Source organism: Heliangelus exortis, chromosome 1, assembly GCF_036169615.1.
Source record: "Heliangelus exortis chromosome 1, bHelExo1.hap1, whole genome shotgun sequence".
Taxonomy (NCBI): Eukaryota; Metazoa; Chordata; class Aves; order Apodiformes; family Trochilidae; genus Heliangelus; species Heliangelus exortis.
Genome location: NC_092422.1, coordinates 3,854,976 through 3,877,453, shown reverse-complemented (window position 1 = coordinate 3,877,453; position 22,478 = coordinate 3,854,976). Strand labels below are relative to the sequence as shown.

Below are 22,478 nucleotides of genomic sequence, written 5' to 3'. Positions count from 1 at the left end.
AGGAAACCCTGGTTTAATCTACCAGGAGAAAGAGAAAACATGACCAGGTCTTAATATCTCCCACCCCCAGACCTCCCTTCTCCCCTCAGGGCACAGAGGATGGGCAGGGGGATTCAGGGTTCGTTCCCCACATGTTGGTTCTGCTGCTGCTTCCTCCTTAGATGAGGACCCCTCACATTCCTCCTCAGCCCCATCTTAGGTCTCCCTCATGCCAGAGAGCATGGGAGCTCTGGGCAGCTCTGTCACCCTCACAGTGAAGAAGTTTCTGCTCATGCTGAGGTGGAACTTCCTATTTTTGAGCTTAAGCTTATTATTACTTGTCCTATTCCTGGGTATCCCTGAAAAGAGATTGGGCCCTTCAGCAGGACATGAGGGCTGTGGGGGACCCATTTTTGGCTGATGGGATGATTGTCCCCTTGGGATTCACATCCCAGGGATAGGGACCTGGGGACAAAGCTGGGACTGCAGAGCTCTGCCATCCTCTGGCCTCCTGCTGCCCTTGCTGAGGTGGCTTGGAAGGACCAAGTCAAAGGAAAAAGAGAGCAGCAGGGGGCTGTAGTGTCCCTGTGTCCCTCTGCCCCAGGAGCCTGGAGATGTCATTTCATTTCCAGCAGCTCCACAATGTCCCAGACCTACATCATGGCCAAGCTCCTGGCTGGTGCCTGCACAGGGCCAGCAGCACCCACACGCCTTGGTACAATGCTGGACCCCATGGCAGGACACCCAGAGACCCCAGGGGCACCTGGCAAGTGACAAGAAGGGTGGCAGGGACAGGTCTGGGGAGAAGAAGAAGGTGGGTGGAAGCATCTGTACCAGGGTGGGACATGGTGGGGAGCAGTGGGAGAGCTGCCAGCACCGAGGGTTGCAAAAGGGACAAGAGACCCCACCATTTTCTGGGTATTGCCACACACAACAAGGACACGCGGGGACAGGCAGTGTTGGCCACAGCCCAGCAATGCCATCGGCCCCAGGATGGGGGCCCTGTCCATCCTCCCTCATGAGCAGAGCCAGAGCCAGAGCCAGAGCCAGAGCCAGAGCCAGAGACAGAGCCAGAGCCAGAGACAGAGACAGAGATAGAGACAGCTCCATGTCCTGCCATGAGAGTTCCACACCGTGGGGGCAGGTGATTGTTTGTGTCCCCATCCCACGGGGAGGGGAGCCCAGAGGATGGGGATGCTTCTGGAAAACCCTGCTGCTGGTCACCAGCCGGATACCCGTGACCATAGGAGCCCAGAGTGCAGCCCATTCCCAGAGGAATTTTCCAGAGCTCAGCAACTGTGGTCGGGGGGTTGCTCAATGTCCTCCGAGGGCAGTGAGGAGGGGCAGAGGTGATGCCCTCCTGGCAGCAGGGCCAGGGGAGATTGCAGAGAGCCAGGGACGCTGCGTGGCCAAAGCCCAGCTGGGCTGCAGCCAAGCCCGGCCCCAGGGATGTCCAGCCCTGCCCAGGACTGGCAGGAGAGGAGAGCAGAGGAGAGGGGAGGAGGGAGTTGCCCCTGCAGCACATAAAAAGCCCTGGGCAGGGACAGGGAGCAGGCAGCAAAGGCAGAAGAGGCCAGAGCAGCGCTGTGAGCAGAGCTGTGAGAGCAGAGCCATGGAGCAGTACTTCTCAGCCACCCAGAAGATGGAGCAGGAGGTGATGTTCCCCAGCCTGCTCCGAGGGGTCTTCCCGCAGCAGGAGGGGGCAGAGCCGGCCACGGGAGGCAACACGGACCTCTATGAGCGCTACCAGCTCCTCAAGGCCATCAAACCTGTGGTGGAGAAAGGCCTGGCCTCTGTCACCGACCAGAGCCACGGCGACACCGACACCGACGCCGACGCCGCCTCGGGTGACGATGACGGTGACGACCCCGTGGATGCTCAGCTGGAGAGGCGCCTGTCCCACCACCTCTCCGGCCTGCAGCAGGTCCTCACCCACCTCACCAGGGACACCAATGCCCTGACCCGGAGGTACAGCCAGATCCTGGAGCAGATCAGCCCCAGCGAGGGCCAGCCCAGCTGGTGACCCTGCCACAGCCCCCAGGTAAGAGCTGGGGGGGGAAATGGGGACACCAGGGAGGGGCACGTGGACAAGGGGGGGTGGGCACAGGCCCTGGGCAGCTCTCCCACACTGCAGACTGGGGAGGTACTGGGAAAAAAAGCTGTCCCCTGCTTAAAGACTGCACATCTCCACGGCCGTGCTGCTGGAGGGGACTCTGCCCCTCCCTCTGTGCACAGACTCCAAGGGGTTCAGGCTGTATGGACCTGGCTGAGCAGGGCTCTCCCTGGGAAGAGCTTTGTGGGTAACAGCAGCTGCTGTTGCAGGGTGGCTGCTGGTGACACCACGGAGAGGACGTCCCCATGGCTGACCCATCACAGGCCCCAGTCCCACTCAGCCAACCCACACCCTGGCAGCTGATCTCCCAGCCCTGGAACCACTGGAACCTCGGCGATGGCTGCAACCACTGGAGACCCAGATGGCACCTTATCCTCATAGGAAGAAGCATCTGCTCCTGCTGGGAGGTCCATTGGACTGCACCCCTCGTGCCCTCCTCTTTATTTTCAAAGAGCAGCACAAAGGCGGTGATGTTGCTGGGTGGCCCCAACCTCCAAGCTTCCCCTGGGACTGCCCAGCCCTTTTCCAGCTGGTACCTGGACTCTGAGGGCCTTTTCCCCAAGTTTTGCTAATAAAACCATCCCTGAGAAGCTGTTGTCCGGGTGGTGCTTTCCCCTGCCTGGTGTCCTCAGGGAGTGCCCAGGAGCGGGGCAGGAGGACTTGGGCTGTGCTGGGAGGGGACTTTCCAGTGCAGGGATGGGGAAGGTGAAGGGACAGAGAATCAGAGAGACCCTGAATGGTTTGGAGAGGACTTTGGAGAGGCCATGTACTCTATCCCCCTGCTATGTGCATGACCATGTCCCACAGGTTCACAGAATCATAGAATTTTCAGGGCTGAAGGGCCCTTTGAGATCACCCAGTTCCAACCCCCCTGCCATGGGCAGGGACACCTCCCACCAGATCAGGTTGCTCAGAGCCCCATCCAGCCTGGCATTAAAAACTTCCAGGGATGGGGCTTCCAGCACCTCTCTGGGCAACCTGTGCCAGGGTCTCACCACCCTCATGGTCAAAAACTTCTTCCTAACTTCCAAACTAAATCTGCCCTCCTATAGTTTGATTCCATTCCCCCAGGCCCTGTCACTCCCTGACATCCTGAAATGTCCCTCCCCAGATTTCTTGTAGCCCCCTTCAGATACTGGAAGGACACAATAAGGTCTCCTCAGAGCCTTCTTCCCCTCCCCAGACGGAACAACCCCAACTCTCCCAGTCTGTCTTCACAGCAGAGGTGCTCCAGCCCTCTGATCATCCTCCTGGCCCTTCTCTGGACTCATTCCAGCACATCCATGGCTTTCTTGTAACAGGATCAGGTAGCAGAGTGTCCTGTCCTCACAGGAAGCTCTGGAGGGATGGCAGTGACCTCTCCAGTGGAGCTGGGGGCTGGATTTGGAGCCCTCCCACACCTGAAACAGGGTCTGGAAGGATTGAGCAAGGACAAAGACTGTCCCAGGATCCTCGGGCAGGAGGCAAAGAAATGGGGGGAAGAATAACAGGAGGTGCCAGGGATGAAGTGGGGACACTCTTGGACACGTGTGTGGGGAGATGTTTGCCCCTTCCCATGCTGTGTCTGGGCTTGGGCTTCCCCAGAAGATGAGAGGCTGGGGGGAGGCTTGCCCTAACACCAGGACTGCAGCTGCAGAGACCTGAGGATCTCATTGCACCATCACCCAAACTTCTTCCTCTTCTGCAAAACAGCTGCCAAGGACCAAACCACCCAAACTGTGCTCAGACACAATCCCCATCACAACCCCACTAATGTGAGAGCTTTGCAGCAGGTGCTCAACCTTGGCAAGCTTGCTGCCTTCTCTTATCCAGAGAAAATGGAGCATCAGGGGGATACTGGGAGAGACATGAGCTGACCCCAGTGCAATGCCACCTCAAGTTTGGATGCTGTAGCCCAGAGCAGGGTACAAGTAGAGCTGGAGGATGTGTATGGGGTCTCCAACCCCCCTGTGCAGCTCCTCTGCCACTGTACTTGATGGCAGTGCCAGCTGATGAACTGTGAGGAATGGAGGGACATTGGGTTCCTACTGAGGGGAGGGCCATGGAGGAGGTGATGCCCCTCTGGGGATTTACATGGCTGGACCTGAAAGAGCTGTGACTTCGTTAGGAGATAATGGTCACAGTGAGGGAGACATTGAAGAGGAACCTGCAGTTACCTCCAGCAATGGATTTTGGCTTTGGCAGTGAGCTCAGCAAGTGGAGAGTTTTGGGGTGCAACAGGGAACCACGGGAGCAGGACATTGGGCGAAGTGCTCCTCACCGCTGTTGGACACGAATGCCAGGGGATGCAAGACATTCCCAGAAAATCTCTCTGACGTGGGACAGCTGGAAGGACACACTGAGGACTTGTGGGCAGCTCTCTGCGAGGCGCTGTCTGGCCAGGCGGCCCCGAGCCCGGCTGTGCCAGAGGAAAGTGCTGCTGCTCCGCTTGCATCACGCTGCCCCGGGCTGCAGCAAGCCCTGACACTGCCCTGCTGCTGGCCACCACTCTTGCACATGGCTGATAAGGGACACGAGGTGGTCACAGAAGAGGTCTTTGACCTTGACAAACCCCGCGCCGGTCCCTGCCTGGCAGGAGGAGGGCAGCCGGGGCAGCTCAGGCCCGCTCCGGCATGGCAGGGGGATGCTGGCTCCACACTGCCCTGGAAAAGCTCCCGGGACACCGGCACCACGGGGAGAGACATTTCTCCCTTCAAAGTGTTGGAGCCAGTCAGGGGCTTGCAGGTTTATTTGCAAGTTTACGCAAAAAAGTTTATGCAGGTTTATGTTGGATGACATCGAATTGAGCAGAATGTTGTGGCCTAGGTAGGGGGTCAGGACCCGGGAGACAAGAGATAAAGTAGAGTTTCAACACAAAAATAAACAACAAAACCCAAACAAACTTCTCTGGCTTGTGTCAAAAAGTCCTCACCACACAGCCCCATGGATGGTTGGGCTGCCATCACACACCCTCTTCCCAGCCTGCACTCATGTGTTTGGAATTGGGGTGCTCTGGCTGTTGCCCATCACCTGCTCCTGAAGGCACTTAGGGGAAAGCACTCCAAAATTAACACCTGCACACCTCACATCTGGCTCCCACCTTGGACAAGTAGGACATGAGACAGAAAAGCATCCTCAGGGTGAAGATGGCCACCAGCCTCCTGGGAGGAGATGGAAAGTGGGGACCCTTCTGCACTGCTGAGCCCTGGTGGGACACATCTGGGACTTGGGTCCAGTCTGGGTCCGCAGTACGAGAGACCTGGACATGCTGCAGAGGGTCCAGTGAAGGGCTACAAAGGTGTTGAAGGAGCTGGAGCATCCTCCACATTCAGGAGAAGCTGTTTGAGCTTGGACTGCCACCTGGGGAAGAGAAGGCTCAGGGGAATCTTCTCAGCTGATCAGCATCTTCATCCTTAACCAGTCTGGGGCAAACACCCTTCACACAAGTCTCACCTCTTCATTATCACCTTTCATCAGGGGTTGTTATCAAAGCTGCTGGCCAAGGTGGGGCCATGGGACACCCCCAGAGCATCCCTGAAGAAGGAGGATTGCCACACAGGGCTTCTGGGGGACTCTCCCTCTCCAGAAAATCCCATGGCTTGGTCTCCTTTCTCCCCATTCAACACTGCCTAACTCAATGCACCTTTCCTGGGGTGCTGCCTGTGGTGATGAGACAAGGGAGCCACCTTCCCTCCCCACCATCCCACTCCTGGCAGGGGGATGCAGTGGGACCCCTGTCCAGCTCGGGCAAAGGCTGTGGGGAGTCTGGGCCAGGGGAGATTGCAGAGAGCCAGGGACACTGCATGGCTGAACCCCAGCTGGGCTGCAGCCAAGCCCACCCCCATGGATATCCAGCCTGGATTGGTGCACCCAGGAGAGGACAGCAAAGGAAGGAGGTGCCCCAGCAGCACATAAAAAGCCCTGGGCAGGGACAGGGACAAGGCAGCAAACCAAGAAGAGCCCAGAAGAGCTGAGCCATGGAGCAGTATCTCTCAGCTACCGAGAAGATGGAGCAGGAGGTGATGTTCCCCAGCCTGCTCCGAGGAGTCTTCCCAGAGCAGGAAGGGGCAGACCCGGCCACGGGGGGCAACACGGACCTCTATGAGCGCTACCAGCTCCTCAAATCCATCAAACCTGTGGTGGAGAAAGGCCTGGCCTCTGTCACCGACCAGAGCCACGGTGACACCGACTCCGACACCACCTCAGCTGAGGACACAGACAGCAACCTGGAGGAACGCCTGTCCCACCACGTCAATGGCTTGCAGCAAGTCCTGACCGACCTTACCAAAAACACCAAAGCCCTGACCCGGAGGTACAGCCAGATCCTGGAGGAGATCCACCTCACTGATGACCATTCTAGCTAGTGAGCCTGCATCCTCATCCTCTGAGGTAAGACCCGGGGTAGCACCGAGGAGGAGCTGGCTGGGGGGTAACATAGGTTGTCCCCTTGCCCCATCAGCTGGTGGCTTCCCAATGTTTGTAATGTGTTCAGATCCCAGGAGTTATGAGCCTGTACTTCGTAGCTCAACAGATACATCCTCCTGGATTTATCTTTCTCAGTTGTCCACTGCTGCATAATGTGTCATTAAGCAAAGGTCACTTTGTGAGCTTCCACACTGTCTCCAAGACACCCTCACTCACAGTGTAGGCTCTCTTGCTGCTACTGGGCAGACACAAAAAGTGCCAGAGACCAAAGGGATGGGTGACTGGAGACCCCTGAGCTCTGGACCCCAGGAGCTGCCAGACACTGGTGCTCCAGCTGTTTCTCCTTCTTCTTTGCTTGAAAATGCAAGAGAGTCTTTTTAGGCAGCAATTTGGCACTTTCAGGTCTCCACATTTGACACATCACCCTCAAACAGCTCAGACAGTTCACTCTTCCCATAGCCTGGAAAGCAAACCCATCCTCTGTGCTGCTGGGACTTTTTATCTCTGGGAAGAAAGAGATTTCTTCTCTTGGGAAGAAATCTGTGTGCCTCACCAGAGAGGGGGCTCACGACCAAGGTCCTTGTAGTGAAACAGAGAGTGCAGGGAGGCCACAGCAACCAGGGAGCAAAAACAGGGAGTCTGAAACATTAACCCTTGTACTGGAGGAAACACAGCCAGAAATGAGGACATCTTGGCCAAACCATGTTCATTATCCCCACAGGGTGTCTGTTGCCTGCAGCCCAGCAGCACTTTTCCTCCTGTGCCAAGTCCCACCAGGGAACGTCCTTCGTGAGCAGCGCAGAGCTGGGCATTGCCTGAACCATCCGAGCTGCCCCGTGTCAGATCCCACCACCACCACCATCCTTGCTGCTTCATTTCACCACTGTCCCAGGGGGATTTCTGCGGGGCAGAAATGAGTGTTTTGTGGTTTTTGCTTTGTAAAAGGCATCTCTAACTTTGAAGCCATGCGCTTTTTTTTTTTTTTCCTTTTTTTCTGCGTGTGCCTAACCCCCTTTCCCCAACCAGTCTCTCTGACAATATAACAGCTTCCAAAGGCTGATCTGAAATGAAACACAAATCCTTGTGCAAATGTGTCCTGTGTTACCTACCAGCTGCTCTCTCCTAGCCCATGAGACTGGGGGGATCTTGGCCACTGAGGTCATGCTCCAGCAATCTGGTTTCCTCTGGCAGGGCACAGGAATTGGGTTTGTGTTGGGTTGGATGTTTCTCCACTCACACCTTGCCAAAGCTTGGTGTAAGCTTGCCAGCAACCTGTGCTGGGGTCCCAACCTCCTGCCCAGCATCCTTCTTTTCCCTTGCCCATCAGCCTCTCCTCTCCTGACCTCCCAACTCCTCAGCTCCCAAACCCAAGTCGGACCTGCACATCCCTTCCCTTGGCCCACACTGGTCCAGCCCTTCAGACCCAGCACCATCTTCACCACACACAACTCAAGGGATAACCTGCTGCAAACCCTGTGAACCCCAGCAACACCAGGGGGCAATTCTGCCTCCTCCCCACTTGGCCATGGTACCCCCCCAGCCAGGGGCAGAGAAGGAGGGAGGAGCACTCAGTTGGGGTGAGCAGAAAGGCAGCACTTTGCTTGCCTTTAATCCCTGTGAGAGGTGAGGAGAGCAGGGGCCAAGCCCTTCTTGGGGGGGTGGGCAGGGGCTGGATGGAGCCCTCAGCACAGGCTGGGTCCCACCTGGAGGTGACTCTTTCCCTCCCAGAAAAAACACTCCAGGGAAGTCCTACTGAGCTGGGCACTAGAGGGAAGTGTCCCCTTGCCTCTTCAGGACATTTCAAAACTAAATCAACTGTTGAACCAGTGTTGCTTTCACTGAACCAACCACTGGTCACCCATCAGCTTTGCAGTTTTGATAAAAGAAACCAGAAATCTCCAAGCATCTCTGGAGAGAAGAAGATTCCAACCATGCCCTGGGCTGCAGGCTCCAGGTGTGACTCTGCCATCTCACAAGAGTGAAATAACATCCTTCAGACTGAAACAAGAGACTCAACAGCTCTGAAAATCTCAGTCTAAATGAGCAAATGTTCTGCAGATGGTTCCCCTGTTTCTTCCCATTACCTGGAGGTAGCTCCAGGCCTCGGTCATGGGTTCATGTTAAGCCCCACAGTGGAGCTCTGAAGCTCCACAGCACTGTAAAGATACAGAAAAAAAAAACCTAAAAACAAACCAAAATTCAATTTCTTGCTTTTATTTTAGTGAAATTCTAGTTGCACAGAAAAATAAAGAGAAAACTGATTTCACAATCATACAACAAAATGCACTGTGTCTTCACAACATCCCCCCACCTCTCCCCTAGCCTGACATCCTGAGCAATGGTTGGTGCTGTCTTGAAACCTGTCATGCTTAAATTTCCACAGAGTCTGTAAAACACCCCCAGAAGCACCATCTGTCCTACAGTCCTTGCACAGAAGGAAACCAGCAGTGGTCTGGAGATACCTTGTATGCCCCAAGGGGAATACATTCTCCTTGAAAAGCAGGATCCTCCCATAGCCAGGCAGAGTTTTGCCATAGATCAAAATAAAAACATGGTTTCCTTTACACTGTTTTAACAAGTGAAGACTGGTAATGGGCCTGGGACTCCTGCAGATACATGGGGAAGGGACAAAAATATTGGTAAGAGACATACATGTCTTCTACAGAGATACACTCCAAATGCAGCATGCTATGTGGAGATATATATATATATATTCTTGCATGTTAATGTTTTGTTTCACACAAAACCTCTCATGGGGAGGGAGCAGACTCAGATTTTGAAAGAGGAGAATTTAGGCCATAGAATACAGGACCTTTGAGCAGTATTTTTTTTTTTTTTTTGCCCAGCACTCCTTACATAATCCCAGTCAACCTTTTGCCAGCTGGGTCCTCAGCTTCCCCTTCTCCTTGCTCAAGAGTTAATGGTCATTCAGAGCTTTGACCTCAGAGCAAGGGCAATTTCTTGTTTGTTTCATCCTGGTGGATAGAAACCAGAGCTTATCATTGCAATGAGGATCCCCAAAGGGAACAAAAGCAAATGTTGAGAAATTTTATTCCACTCAGTCTGCACTGCTGTAATGGGCAAGTGTGAGCAAAACGTGAATAATGTGTGAAATAGGGACTGTTAAAGCCATCCAGCTGCATCAATAGCCTATTGATATTGATCATATCAATCACCTCTGGAAACAAGCTGCTGGGGAGCTGGAGGAAGAATCTACACTTTTGAGGCTCCCACCACATACAGGTGGCAGATATCCCTGTGCCCTGGTGAGATATTCCTGCCAAAGGATGTAATTTGAGGTATTTTTACCAGCACTTCCTCCCTCAACTTGGTTTGCCCAAGGATTTCCTCTTGATTGAACCTCTGGTCTCACAGCGTCCCAGAGATCCACAGCCAAACTCTGTCTTCCCTTTCCCTCATTCCTGTGGATCTAGCTGGCAGCAAATGGTCTTATCCATACCTAGCCCAGCCTCTCCTCTCAACTGGCTTGGGAGAAGGGAGTTGTAGCCTCAGCAAGAAGGCACAAACCCACTGGTTGGGCTGCCATCCTTCACAGACAATACAAAGAAAATCCCCTTCTTCTGCTGTGTCCTTTTTCTGGCTGGACTGACAACACCAGTCTGAACCTGGACTGGAGACAGCCCGGTGTCCTTCAGCATGGAGTGACCAGCTGAATGGATGGATCCGTGTCAACACCTTCACTAGGACTGCTGTGTGACATGGGAATAGTGGCACCCACACAGCAGCTCTGCCCTACACCTTATAGAATGGGCTGGGTTGGAAGGGACCTCAGAGATCATCAAGTCCAACCCTTGATCCACTCCCCCCGTGGTTCCCAGCCCATGGCACTCAGTGCCACATCCAGGCTCTTTTGAAATATCTCCAGGGATGGAGAATCCACCCCTTCCCTGGGCAGCCCATTCCAATGCCTGATCCCCCTCTCCATCAAGAAATTCTTTCTAATGTCCAACCTAAACCTCCCCTGGCACAACTTGAGACCATGGCCTCTTGTCTTGCTGAGAGTTGCCTGGGAAAAGAGCCCAACCCTCCCCTGGCTCCAACCTCCTTTCAGGGAGTTGGAGAGAGTGATGAGGTCTCCCCTGAGCCTCCTCTTCTCCAGCCTCAACACCCCCAGCTCCCTCAGCCTCTCCTCACAGGATCTGTGCTGGATCCCTTCACCAGCCCAGTTGCCTCCTTTGGACACGTGGCTCAGGAAGGGGAAGAGCATGAGAAGATAAAGAGGGGCAAGAAAAAAGCACCATTTTAGCTAGTTTGGCTTCTTACTCCAGGGCATCCTATCAACTACGCTGAACATGTTATAAATATTGGGAAAGAAGTCAATGGGCATGAGGATCAGGAGAATAATGTGGTTTCTCAGGAATGTGGGCACACTGGGTTGTTTTAACTGATGTCAAGACGAGTGGACAAGTTTGTTACCTAAGGATGCCTCCCCCTGTGCATTCACTGGGCATGGTACAGCCTCTCCCTTGGTCAGGAGGCATTCAGCTCATTGGACTTCTGATGGTGCCCTGGGCTCTCTTCAGAGCCAGCTCAGATCTCCACAAAATCCCCAAACCAGGCATTCCATGAAGGTGGGTGGTGCTGCTCAACAGCTGGAAGGCAGCATGTGGGAATGCTGATGGTGTTTGTGGCTCTCTGTTTGGTCTAGGAGTGGCTCCTGGAGTGCAGAGCCACCAGTCCAGCTGCACCAGTGCAATTCCTGAGCAGAGCTAAAGCAAACTGCTGATGGGTTTTGCTTTTCAGGCATTTCTCCCCTCTGTGCTAAATGTTTGTGTGGGTTTCCCCTTTGCTGGGCACTGCTGCCTCCACTAGGAAAAACCCCCAGGATCTGGCCAAGCAGGGTGTAGATGGAGCAATGCCAGAGAGAGTGAGGACAGTGAGCTCTGGGATGCCAAACCCTCATCACCAAGAGATGCAGGGACAGAGATGTTCCACAAATTGTGAAGGCTGGCATTTTGCAGGAGTCAGTCTATGTGCTTCAAAAGACAAAAAATAAATCTGATTTTCCTGTCACTTTTTCAAGAGACTTGTCCTGGTATCTCCCAACTGTCCACATGGGAATTCAGAAGAGCTGTGTCAAGGTTGTTGCTTCTCTTCATTGATAACCCATCCAATGCTCTTCAAAATAACCTGGCTCATTTCCTGGCTTTTTACAGGAATTTCCTTTGCTGAGGTGCCTGGAGCAGATGGGTTCTGGGAATCACCTTCTTCAGATGCCCCTTCCACCAATTTTTCATCACTCTCAGCAGTGATAACATCAGCAGCTGTGATAAACCATGAAGGGGAGAGATCAGCTATGGACTGTCACATCCATTCTCCAGGAAAAGGCTTTATCCCCTTAAAAAACTTGGATACTGAAGAAGAGGGAAGGAGGAGAGAAAGGCAAACAGAAGCTGCTCCCAGCTGCTTCCCCACATCTGAGATTCTCATTTACCTTCCTGCTTAAAGCATGTAACTATTTTTCCCCCTTGGATTTAGTGTATTTACTTGTTCTAAGGCATAAAATCCAAATCTGAAACTTGTTGACCTGATTCTCTTAAACAGAAGCTGCCAATTCAAAGTGTTCATTCAGAAAATAATGTGTTCATGTGTTCATTCAGGAAATTAATCTGTTATTAATACTTTCATAGATAATACTATTTTCCAAACAGATGTATGTGCCAGCATAGAGAAGTTCCAGTTCATTTTCATGAACCTATTTATATAATTTAAAAAAAACACATATTTATTCCCCACGAAGCCATTGTCAAGATACGAATTCTTTGACAGACCCAGGGTTTTCATCATGATTATAAATATGGTTGTGGTTCACACTGGGCTTGCTCATACAAGGTCCAGGCACAGGCTAAACATTTTGTGCAGACAGTGGAAGGATGGTCTCTGCCTGAAAGACCTTAAAGTTTTAGAAATATCCCTCTGCTCTTAAAAAAAAAACCCAAAAACTGGTTCTTCTTCCTTGTCCTCCTTCCAGCTCCATGACTCAGTTGGGCAGTCAGCCCATCCAGTAGCTATCAGCAGCCTCTCTTTTAAGAATAGGACCTTGTTTTGATGTCCTTTGCAAACATCCTCAGAGCCTTCTTTCTCTATTCCACAGCCAGCCCGTGGATCCCAAATGGATCATCAGTGCAACACACTCAGCTTTGATATCAGAGAATCATCAAATCCTTTAGGTTGAAAAATACATTCAAGGTTGAGTCCAGCTGTAAACCTTATACTGCCCAGTTCACCATCAGTCCTGTCCCTACACAACACACCTACACAACTTTTAAGTGCCTCTAGGGATGTTGACTCCACCATTTTCCTCAGCAGCCTGTACCAGGGCCTGACAACCCTTCCAGTGAAGAAATTTCTCTTAATAGCCAATCTAAATTTCTCTTAATATCCAGTCTAAACCTCCCCTGGTGTGCCTTGAGGCCACTTCCTCTCATCCTATACTTTGGTACTTGGGAGAAGAGACCAAGCCTCACATCACTCCAAGACAGCCAGGTCTGCCCTCAGCCTCCTTTTCTCTAAAACCCCCAGTTCCCTCAGATGATCCTCATAATACTTGGGCTCCAGATGCTTCATCAGCTTTGTTGTATTTTCCTGGACTCACTCCAGACCCTCAGTGTCCTTCTTATTGTGAGGGGCCCAAAACTGAGCACAGGATTCAAGTGTAGCCTCACCAGTGCTGAGTACAGGGGAATGACCACAGCCACACTGGTGCTGGTACAAGCCAGGATGCTGGTGGCCTTCTTGCCCACCTGGGCACACTCATATTCAGCCAGATGTTGACCAGAACCCCCAGCTCCTTTTCCTCTGGCAGCTTTCCAACCTCTCCTCCCCAAGCCTGGAGCATTGCCTGGGGTTGTTGTGACCAAAGTCGAGGACCCAGCACTTGGCCTGCTTGAACCTCCTACCATTTACCTTGGCCCATTGATCCAGCTGGTCCAGATCCCTCTGTAGAGCCTTCCCACCCACAGGCAGATCAACATTCCAGCCCAGATTGGTGTTGTATGCAAATAAAAAAAACCAAAGGATGAAAGATTTTGGGCATCCAGGTAGTGTTGTTTTATGGGGCTTTATGTTACTGGTAACAAACATAAAGCCCCACAGAGACCCTGGATAGAAATCAAATCCCATTCCCCCAAGGGAAAAACCCAGCTAAGCAGATGAAACAGCCCTCTCCAGGGGGTGTGGGGCAGAAGCTACAATGGATCTGCTGGTTGTGGGAATCCCCAGCACTCTGGTTGCCTGAGGCTATGGAGATTTTCAAGGTCTTGGGTTTTTACTTCCTTCTCAAGGGAAGAATGAAATTCCAACCAGCCTTAGCTGGCTGTCACCAGCAGCAGGGACTGCTTGCTGCAAGCCTTCTCAGAGCTGCCTCTTCTCTGATCCTCTCCAAAATCCTGATCCCACTTTTGCCTTTCATGGGCTGCTCCCTCACCCACTGGTTTCCACAGTACAGCTTTGACCGTGGGGTAAAAGGAGTAAAAAAACTTTAAGAGCATTTGTTTCCACTTGGTGCAGGCACAGAGGGCTTTGATGAAGAGTTGGATGCCTGTCCAGCAAAGTTCTGACACCAAAGAGGTTGGGCTTGTGGTCCTAGGAATCCAGGATGTCACCTTTGATGTGACCACCTAAAAAAAGGCACCAATTCCCCACAGGCAGGCAGGGATATGCCAGTGGGTTGGGCTGTGAGAAGTTCTTCCTAAGGCTTCTTTTGACATCAGATGGATTTGGCAGTCTAAATGAAATTGTTCTTGAGAAAGGGAAAAAAAACCCAACTGGGAGTAATTTGCACAGCAGGACTGAAAAATGCCATCTTAAAGCAGGACACACAGTTGGTAGGATTAAAAAGCCCCATAAGGAGCACAAATCATAACAATCAGGCTTTTTACATCCATGGTGACTTCCAGACAAAACACTTCACAGATTCTCAGGATAATTCTTTGCCCCATAATGTGCCAACAAAAGTGGCTGAGATATAAAAAAGGAGTAAAAGAGTAGGGGAACCATACCAATATGAGCATCAAATTAAAGGACCAGTTGTGGTTGGCCTAGCAGTAGAAAAGAGTTGTGGACATCATTTAACAGCTACTCTGTTTGCTGAAGTGGTAAGGATCTGCATTGCAGCACTGAAGGTTTGGCCTCCATCATTGTCAGGGTTTAACACTGGCCTGGCAATGAAACCAAATAACAAATGCTCTCTATTAATTCCCCTCCCTGATAAAGAAAGGAGAGAGAATAAGGGAGAGAGACTGATGGGTTGGAAGCTGAACTACACAGCTTTAATGAAACAGTAATGATAAATAGGAAAAATTACTAAATTTATACAAATATACAGGAAAATTGATCCCACCTTCCACCCCCCTCTCCCCCAATAACTCTCACGTCACCACCGAGGCTGCAGGGCAGCCCTGGGAAAATCCAGGCTGGAATCCTGGAGTCAGCAGCAGTTGGGAGCTGGAGGCAGGAACACACAGATTCAGGCTGGGATGGATCAGGAGCACAGGCAGAGGAATGGATGGGATCCTCCCAGGATGCCCAAGCAAAGGGAGAGGGGAAGAAGGGGAAGCAGGAAGGGGTTTGACCCTGGTGATCTCTCAAATTTATCCTGAGGATGAGGTGGATGGGATGGAATCCTCTGTTTGGTCAAGTCTGGCATCTCTCTTGTCCCTTCCTCCCCAAAGGAGGGCTGCAGGTGGGACCTTTTTACTTCTTTTCCTCTTTCTGGAGGGCAAAATGTTGCTCAGAGCTGAGCAGTGTCCCTGGTTCTGCACCCCAGGCTCTGGCTGGAACTATAAACATCAAGTGTTATCAGTCCCAGCAGCAGCCACTGCCTGAGAAACTTGCTGTTCATTTCAGCAGTGCAGCTGCTTACAAGAGACTGAGCTGAAAGCAGAAGTACAAGACAGAAAATCACCTTTATCCTGGCCCAAACCAGGACAATCATTCACCTCTGATTCTGGTTTGGGGAAACCTTCTAGATGAGCAAAAAAAACTCTTGAAAAATCTGTGAAAAACCTGTGTGAGCAAAGAGCTGATGGTCCACTGGTCTCTGAAGTTCTGCAGCTGCAGAAGGGAAGGTTATCACCCCAGACACTGAAGATGTGCCATATGGAATGAAAAACTTCACCTCTCAGTTGCAGCCAGGATATTTCCTGAAGCACCCACATGAGCCAGCCCAAAGAATGGGATTTACAGGAATCAAAGGTCCAGAAGATGCAGATCTTTCATCTCTCCCTGTTTTCCAGGAAGCATGGATATTTATTTTTTTTTTAATTGATAAGTCACAAAACCTGAGCTCCCAAACAGACCTCACCAGTCCATCCAGCACTGTTAAATCTTCTGCTCTAGCAAAGGGAAAATTCAAGCCCTTTCCACTCAGCAGTGATAACTCACACACAGGTTATTTGGGGGGATCCCTCCAGGTGCTTCAGAGCAGCATAAGTGAAATAAAGCTGGGGTTGATGTGAGGTTCACTCAAATGCACAAAATATCCAAAAGAATCTGGGTCCAACTTTAACAAGTTGGGTCCAACTTGTTAAATCTGGGTCCAACTTGGGTGAGGACTGAATTTGCTCTCAAGGTGAGTGAATCACTGCAAACTATAACACTTTTTGTTCCATGCCTCTAGTTTATGGTCAGATCAGTGCTCTTTTCTGGGAAGATATATATCCAGAAACACCCCTGGAGGATAGAAAACCAGCAAAGCTGGTTCCCATGAGCACAGTGCAGATTTTGTGCAAACAGTTTCCTTATATACCACACTGGTTTTTTTCACCATCAAAACTCCCCCAGCAAGATTTTTAGGAAGCACTGTATTTGTCTAAGATTTTTCCTTGGTACCAGGAAGGACCTTGAAATGAAAGAGAGCAAGGAAAGGCTGGTAGAGGAGATTACACCTTTTATTAGACAAACAGAAACTGGAAAAATGGACAAAAAAAACCCAACAAAAAAGCTGCAACAGAAGTTTGAGACCTGAGAAAGCCTTGTGTGCCCTAGAGCATGGATTTTTTTATCCATCTGTATCAGCTGATGTAATAAAATATTGAGTCTTGTTACAAACATTGACTACACATCTGGACAACTATGTCCACACAGCAATTTTGCCACTGTAATAGAACAAAGACACAGAAGTGATGAGTGGCCTGAAGACAAAATAGAATAAAACCTCTGAGGTTTATCCTTATCTCAAAGGGAGACTCTGCAGGTATGGATCTAGAGAGGTCCTTTATGCTCACTCTGATCCAATCCTCTGCATTTAAAAGGGGAATAAGCACAGACACCCTTGTGGGAAACAGTCCCACTACCACTAAACCTGTGGTGCTCTCCACTTTTGATATTTGGTGGACACTGGGTATTAGAAAACAATGTCATGAAAAGATACAGATAAAATATTTATGAGCAGTTGAAAAGAACAGTTCAGGCTCAAGCAGAGATTCAGGTTTGGTTTAATTTACCTTGCCCAAATTACTCCATGCCCACAGACTGTATTGGCAAGGAAGAAAATGCCACCACCAGGGACAGATGGTAGGCACCCTGCTCTGAAATTGATGGGTATGACAAATGGGATCAATGAGATGGATTGGGATAAACTTTGGTTTAAAAGAGCCAGACACGAAGGCCAAAAGGCTGTGAAAAAGTTTACTGGTTTTGCTACAACCAATTCAGGAGGCAGTCATACATTGCAGGGCTCCTTGGAGGTGCTCTGGGCACTGAGCCTCCTCTGGGAAGGATTATTTCACTCTTATTCACATCACTGATACTATTACAGCAGGAGTGTGCTGGCAGGCAGCCTGAGTCCACCCTGCACCTTGCTGGTTGCCAGAAAACTAATGAGCAAATACTTCCTCTTTCAGGCTGTTCCCTCCCCTCTCCTTACACCTGCAACCCGTACCAGGAGCAAACTGGGAGCCTCCAGGGAAGCAGCTGGGCTGGGAGCTTGGGGAAAAAAAAACTGACCCACTAAAGAAAAAGCAGGTGAAAAAGGATTGGAGTGCAGGAAGGAGTCATCCTACGTGTAGGGTGGGAGCCAAGGTCTGGAGGAGATGAACATTTCATCGGAGCACAAGCCCCTTGGGAAGCAGGTGACCAGCAGCCTGCACACGGTGAGTAAGGTACGGGCTTGAGGGCACAGATTCCTCCTGTGGGATCAAAGCATCCCCTTCAGGCTACCTAAGATGTTTTTTACTCCCTCATCTGCTGTTTTGAAGATTTCAGGGCTTGCCAGATACATGACCAAGAAGAGTAAAAAGCTGTGTGTAAATCTGACCTGTTTGCCATGCCCCCCTCTGGCATACAAGATCTGGCAACAACAAATAACCAGAGGGGTTCTTTTTTTCTCCTCTGACCTGAGGTAGAACTAAGTTAATATGAACTTTAATTGGCTAGAACCCTAAATAAAAGTCTGTGGTGAGTTTTGGATTTTTTTCCTTGGAGTCTGTAATGATACTACTGCTGCCCCATGTTGTAGACATGAGGAATCACCAGGTGGGAGCTGCAGTTTTTCTATCTCTTAGGAAAATTAATGACAATCTCAAGCCAAGCACCACATTACCAGGCAGAAATCAGTGACAAGATCACAGATGATGTTTCATTTTTCCTCTCTGCCCTCAGTTTACTGCTAGGCAGCTTGGTCTCTGTTGTAGCCATACAATTTCTGTCTTTAACAAATCCAACCTTTCACGTGCAGGTTGCAAAATGCCTCCCCAAGGAGGTAACTGTTTTGCAGATTAATAAACTGGGGCACAGATAGGTGGAATGATTTCCCAAGTGTCACCTTGCTTGCTAATGACAGAGCTGGAAATCAGCTGGTCCCAGTACTGCCAGTCCACTGGGAACCAGTTTGATCCCAGGCCAAAACCATTAATCAAGATTTGACAACGTAAGGGTAGTTGGGCTACTGTGTTAATGAAGAACATGTTATCCATTTGTTTTAGTGACAAACAGCATCAAACATCTGACCTGCTGAAAAGGGAGCAAAGGCTCAAAAGAATGAAACCTTCCCATCAAATGATCCCTGCAGGGGAAAGTTGTTGTTATCACTTGACTAATAATAAATTTCTAACTGAGAGGCTTTACTACAAAAAAAAAAACTTTGGGCCATGTTCTTCAGTGGACAGAAATCACCATACAGTCTTTCTAAAAAGAATGTTTTTTTGTCTCCTTGGTCATAGTGTAAATGACTGATATCGAGTTAAAGCCACCCACACTTGGGTAAAGAAATATTCCAGCTGGATCTTTGGCCTGAACCTTTTGTTGTTTCCTGTGAGGAAATTTCTGCTAAATCTGGTAGTAGCTTGCTGCTACCTGGAGGAAAGGCTCTCCCCATGGTCTCTGTTGTCTGTTCCTCCCCCCCTTCCACTTTCTTGTTAAATCCTCTGTGATCCTCAGCTCAGCAAGGTGAAGGGGAAGCAGAGCTGGCACGAGCTGAGCAATAGGAACCCATGGGTAGGGACAAGGATGGAAAGGGGAGAGGGCAGCAGGAGCTCCCCCTCCTCTTGGTCTGAGCTGTGAGATCAGCTCACGTCATCCCATGGGATCCAGCTGAGCTCCTGAGTACACAGCTCCCTTCAGGCATGTGACTGGCAGCACTGGAGCATATCCCTGCGTGGTCAGATGCAAGAAAGAGCAGGTGAGCTTCTGGAAAAAAAAAAAAAAAGTTGTTTACTGACTGAAACCTTCCCAATGGCAGGTGTGGTGCTGGCCAGGCATGTGACTTGCATTACAGCAGTGACGGAGAGGGGAGGGAAAGTCACTGCCTCTGTTCTTCCCTCTCCTGGTTCTCTGCTGAGTACCATAAAAAAGGTCCAAGGGCAAAGGCAGGTTGTACAAACTCTTCAGCACTTCAGGAAGGTCAAGCTGGAAACCAGATCCAGCTTTCCAGGCCTCCTCCCATGTGTTTCAGAGAGGAACGGTGTTTGTGGCCAGTGAAATAAAATACATAAATAAATAAATACAGACATAACCCCCCAATCTTTATATTCTCCCTTCTCAGATCCACGTCACTTGCATGAATTTTTTTGTTTGCTTCCTAGCTAAAGCTATCACACGTGTTTAAAGTGCTTTGATAAAGAGCTTCTGTCCTCCACCTCTGGCTTACTGGATTTTTTGGTCTTCATTCAGTATTTATATCTAAACCTCCAGACCAGTGGAATTCCACCCATTTCTGATGTTTCAAACAGCTTTCTCCTCCTTTCAAGAGAAAACAGTGGCTCGGGTGAGAGGAAGGGAGTTGCACAGCCTTTGGCCCTCTGCCCATGGGAAGGGAGAGAGCTCAGGTCACTCTTGCTGGAAGGACAGGGGCCAGCAGGGACAATGCTTGTGTGGGATTTAGGGGATTGATGTTGGATCCTGTAGTTGCTGACAGTTTCCCTGGGAAGGGTACTTCTTGTCCCTCTTCCTCACTGGCAAAACAATGCTTTCCTACATCCCAAAGATGTGGGAAATTTTAGAAATTTAGAAATGCCTGAGCCTCTGCTTCTCTGGCTACGAGGGCAGTATAAACACCCTACATCTGCTTTTAGAAATAAAGGTAGTTGGTGCTCCCATCTCTCCCCTAAAAGATGGGAGCTCGCACTGCTCTTCCCACCATCATCCCAATTTCCAGCTGCAATCACTTTTTTTTTTTTTTCCCCCTTTTCCTTGCTTTTAGATGGGTAACACATGTGGCTTTTTGTGACCCTTGCAGGTGTCTCCAATCGTGGAGCTAAATGTCGGTGGGGAAATGTACACCACAACACTGAGCACCCTAAAGAAGCACCCTGGCTCCAAGCTGGCAGAGATGTTCACAGGCAACCACAAACCCAGGACTGACTCTGAAGGGAGATTCTTCATCGACAGGCCAGGCACCTACTTCAAATACATCCTGGAATACCTGCGCAGCAACCAGGTGCCCACCCAGTGCATCCAGGAGGTCTACAAGGAGGCTTTGTTCTACAACATTGACCCTCTCATCAAGCAGCTAGAAGATTCCCCACAGATCTTTGGGGAGGTGGTGGCGAGGAAGCAGTTCCTGGCCCGTGTGCCCAACTACAGTGAGAACATTGAGCTGATGATCCGCATCGCCAGGGCCGAAGCGGTCGCGTCCCGCCGGTCGAGCGTCATCGTCTGCGTGGTCAGAAGTGAGGAGGACGTGGCCAGGTGTCAGGATGCCTTGAGCAGTTTGGACATGGATAAAAAATCCGTGGTGAAATTCGGGCCCTGGAAAGCGGCCCCGGGTATCTCGGATCTGCTGGACTGCATCCAAATGGACGTGGAGGCCAAAGGGTATAAAACATCCTTCCAGCCCCACGTCGCCGAAAAAGGTTTTCGCTTCAAATCCCATGACTACTTCTACAAGTTCCTGTTCACCTGGTGGTAGCAAAGTGTCACCACTGGTGGGGAATGGAGGAAAAAGGCATTGGAATGGCCTGCCCAGGACTAGGACCCTGACCTCCACCCCTGGAGGCATTTAAAAGGCATTTGGACCTGGTCCTTAAGGGCGTGGTTTAGTAGTTAGATTGTGGTGTTGGACTAAGGTTGGACTGGGTGATCTTGGAGGTCTCTTCCAACTTAAACATTCTGTGATTCTGTGAAAAAGCAGTTATTAAAAGAAATTAATTTGGGCTGTGGAGGCTAAGCCATGGACCAGCAGAAGCACAGGAAAAAAGGCCCAGTGCAAGGATCTCTTCTGCTTGCTTGCCAAATTAAATAGCACTTAAGAACCACTGTTTACATGAGCTGTAGGGGATCACTGTCAAATTTAAAAGGTATTAGGAAAAAGAGGAATTTTACCCTTTCAATATTGCTATTAGGTAAGTTGAGAGAGCCAGATCTGCATGTCAAGCCAACCTCACTCAACCTAAGAGAAATTAATAGTCCCAAATGCATCTGGGAGTGGGTTTCTCAGGGCAAATAGGTCACATACACTCCATTCCCAATGGAATCACTGACAGATGTCTTAGCACATGCCCAACTTAAAGTTGGATCCTTAATCAGAAGGCAATATCTCTTCTTCTCATTGTTTTCCACACCAGAACCAAGGTTTAAAAGGCTTCAGTGTCCCATGCTCTCTTCTTGTTCCTCCAGCTGACAGCTTACTCTCTAGGCAATGTATTTATTAATATTATTTATTATTTATTCTGAAGGAAAGACAGAGAACCTCAGCTATGATCCAGGATCAACAAAAGGCAAAAATGCCATTGCTGAGCTGAGTTTGCAATCAAAGGACACACGTTCCTCTCTCATGCCACACTATTTCCATTATTTTCTTGTGATATTCATTATTACTCCAATATTATTTCTAAATCTATAAGCTTCTGAAAGAAGAGGAAGAACCCACAGAGATTTCATGGGGTGGAAGTGCTACTGAAGCAATATCCTGGCACCTCAGTGTAAATTTGCTTCAACAGCACATAAGTTGGGTCCTACATCATGTTTTAAAAATCTTAGTATAAGAAAGTTTATTTTTATACTGGAGAGAGCTGTTAGCTTGGTTCTAATCAATCTGAAAATCATAATTGCTAATTTGATTATGATCATATTTCCTTCATTTCTCAGAACATGGGATTTTTTGTCCAGTTATGGAAAATAATCTCTGGGATGTTAAATAAATAACCTCTTTGAATGACTACAGAAGTGCTTTATTAACTGGGATCTTCCCCCTACATTTTTGAACCCTACAGGTTCAAAAGACCTGAAGTTTTATCTTTATGCTAATGGATTTGAATAATTCCTAAATAATCTTGGTTTCAGATGTGCTTATCCTAGCACAGATTTTCCACCAGTAAAAGTCAGGAGTCAAACCACTGCTGTGGGTGTGAGGGGATTCTTTGAGACCTTTTGTTTTTCTAAGAATGGACACAATCATTTTTGTTCATGATAACAAAAAGGTTTACAAAAGGAGATCTATGATCATACCTTTGATTATAACCAAGTGGTTGGTGGTGCTTAGCCTAGAAGAAGAGACTGAGGAAGCCTCCTGGCTTTAGGTGCA

At 49.8% G+C, this 22,478-nt stretch overlaps 3 protein-coding genes across 6 annotated transcripts; all 3 read left to right on the top strand.

The window, feature by feature from the left end:
• The first annotated feature begins 1,466 nt into the window (after nucleotides 1-1,466).
• Nucleotides 1,467-2,682, top strand: LOC139788473 (mid1-interacting protein 1-B-like). The gene is made up of 2 exons (XM_071728483.1): nucleotides 1,467-2,020; nucleotides 2,302-2,682. Exon 1 carries the CDS (start codon nucleotides 1,592-1,594, stop codon nucleotides 2,000-2,002), a length of 411 nt encoding a protein of 136 aa, XP_071584584.1. The 5' UTR covers nucleotides 1,467-1,591; the 3' UTR covers nucleotides 2,003-2,020; nucleotides 2,302-2,682.
• A 2,346-nt stretch (nucleotides 2,683-5,028) lies between these two features.
• Nucleotides 5,029-11,843, top strand: LOC139788534 (mid1-interacting protein 1-B-like). 3 transcript variants are annotated; one of them, XM_071728612.1, is made up of 2 exons: nucleotides 5,029-6,460; nucleotides 7,218-7,586. In XM_071728612.1, the coding sequence occupies exon 1, from the start codon at nucleotides 6,049-6,051 to the stop codon at nucleotides 6,433-6,435; it is 387 nt and encodes a 128-aa protein (XP_071584713.1). In that variant the 5' UTR covers nucleotides 5,029-6,048; the 3' UTR covers nucleotides 6,436-6,460; nucleotides 7,218-7,586. The 3 variants fall into 3 exon arrangements, with proteins under 3 accessions (XP_071584713.1, XP_071584877.1, XP_071584791.1); XM_071728776.1 differs by lacking the exon at nucleotides 7,218-7,586 and adding an exon at nucleotides 11,674-11,843 and having other exon boundaries at nucleotides 5,860-6,460; XM_071728690.1 differs by lacking the exon at nucleotides 7,218-7,586 and adding an exon at nucleotides 8,362-8,778 and having other exon boundaries at nucleotides 6,000-6,460.
• A 5,447-nt stretch (nucleotides 11,844-17,290) lies between these two features.
• On the top strand, nucleotides 17,291-22,120 carry KCTD14 (potassium channel tetramerization domain containing 14). Of its 2 annotated transcripts, none has more exons than XM_071727683.1 (2): nucleotides 17,291-17,619; nucleotides 20,193-22,120. In XM_071727683.1, exons 1-2 carry the CDS (start codon nucleotides 17,551-17,553, stop codon nucleotides 20,862-20,864), a joined length of 741 nt encoding a protein of 246 aa, XP_071583784.1. In that variant the 5' UTR covers nucleotides 17,291-17,550; the 3' UTR covers nucleotides 20,865-22,120. The 2 variants fall into 2 exon arrangements, with proteins under 2 accessions (XP_071583784.1, XP_071583876.1); XM_071727775.1 differs by having other exon boundaries at nucleotides 17,323-17,610.
• The last annotated feature ends 358 nt before the right edge of the window (nucleotides 22,121-22,478 follow it).

Bases quoted from the DNA above. Each gene is read 5' to 3' on its own strand.
- LOC139788473 (XM_071728483.1), top strand. From the start codon at position 1,592: ATGGAGCAGTACTTCTCAGCCACCCAGAAGATGGAGCAGGAGGTGATG.
- LOC139788534 (XM_071728776.1), top strand. From the start codon at position 6,049: ATGGAGCAGTATCTCTCAGCTACCGAGAAGATGGAGCAGGAGGTGATG.
- KCTD14 (XM_071727683.1), top strand. From the start codon at position 17,551: ATGAACATTTCATCGGAGCACAAGCCCCTTGGGAAGCAGGTGACCAGC. The intron at 17,620-20,192 runs GTACGGGCTTGA...TGACCCTTGCAG, and splicing joins GCCTGCACACGGTGAGTAAG to GTGTCTCCAATCGTGGAGCT.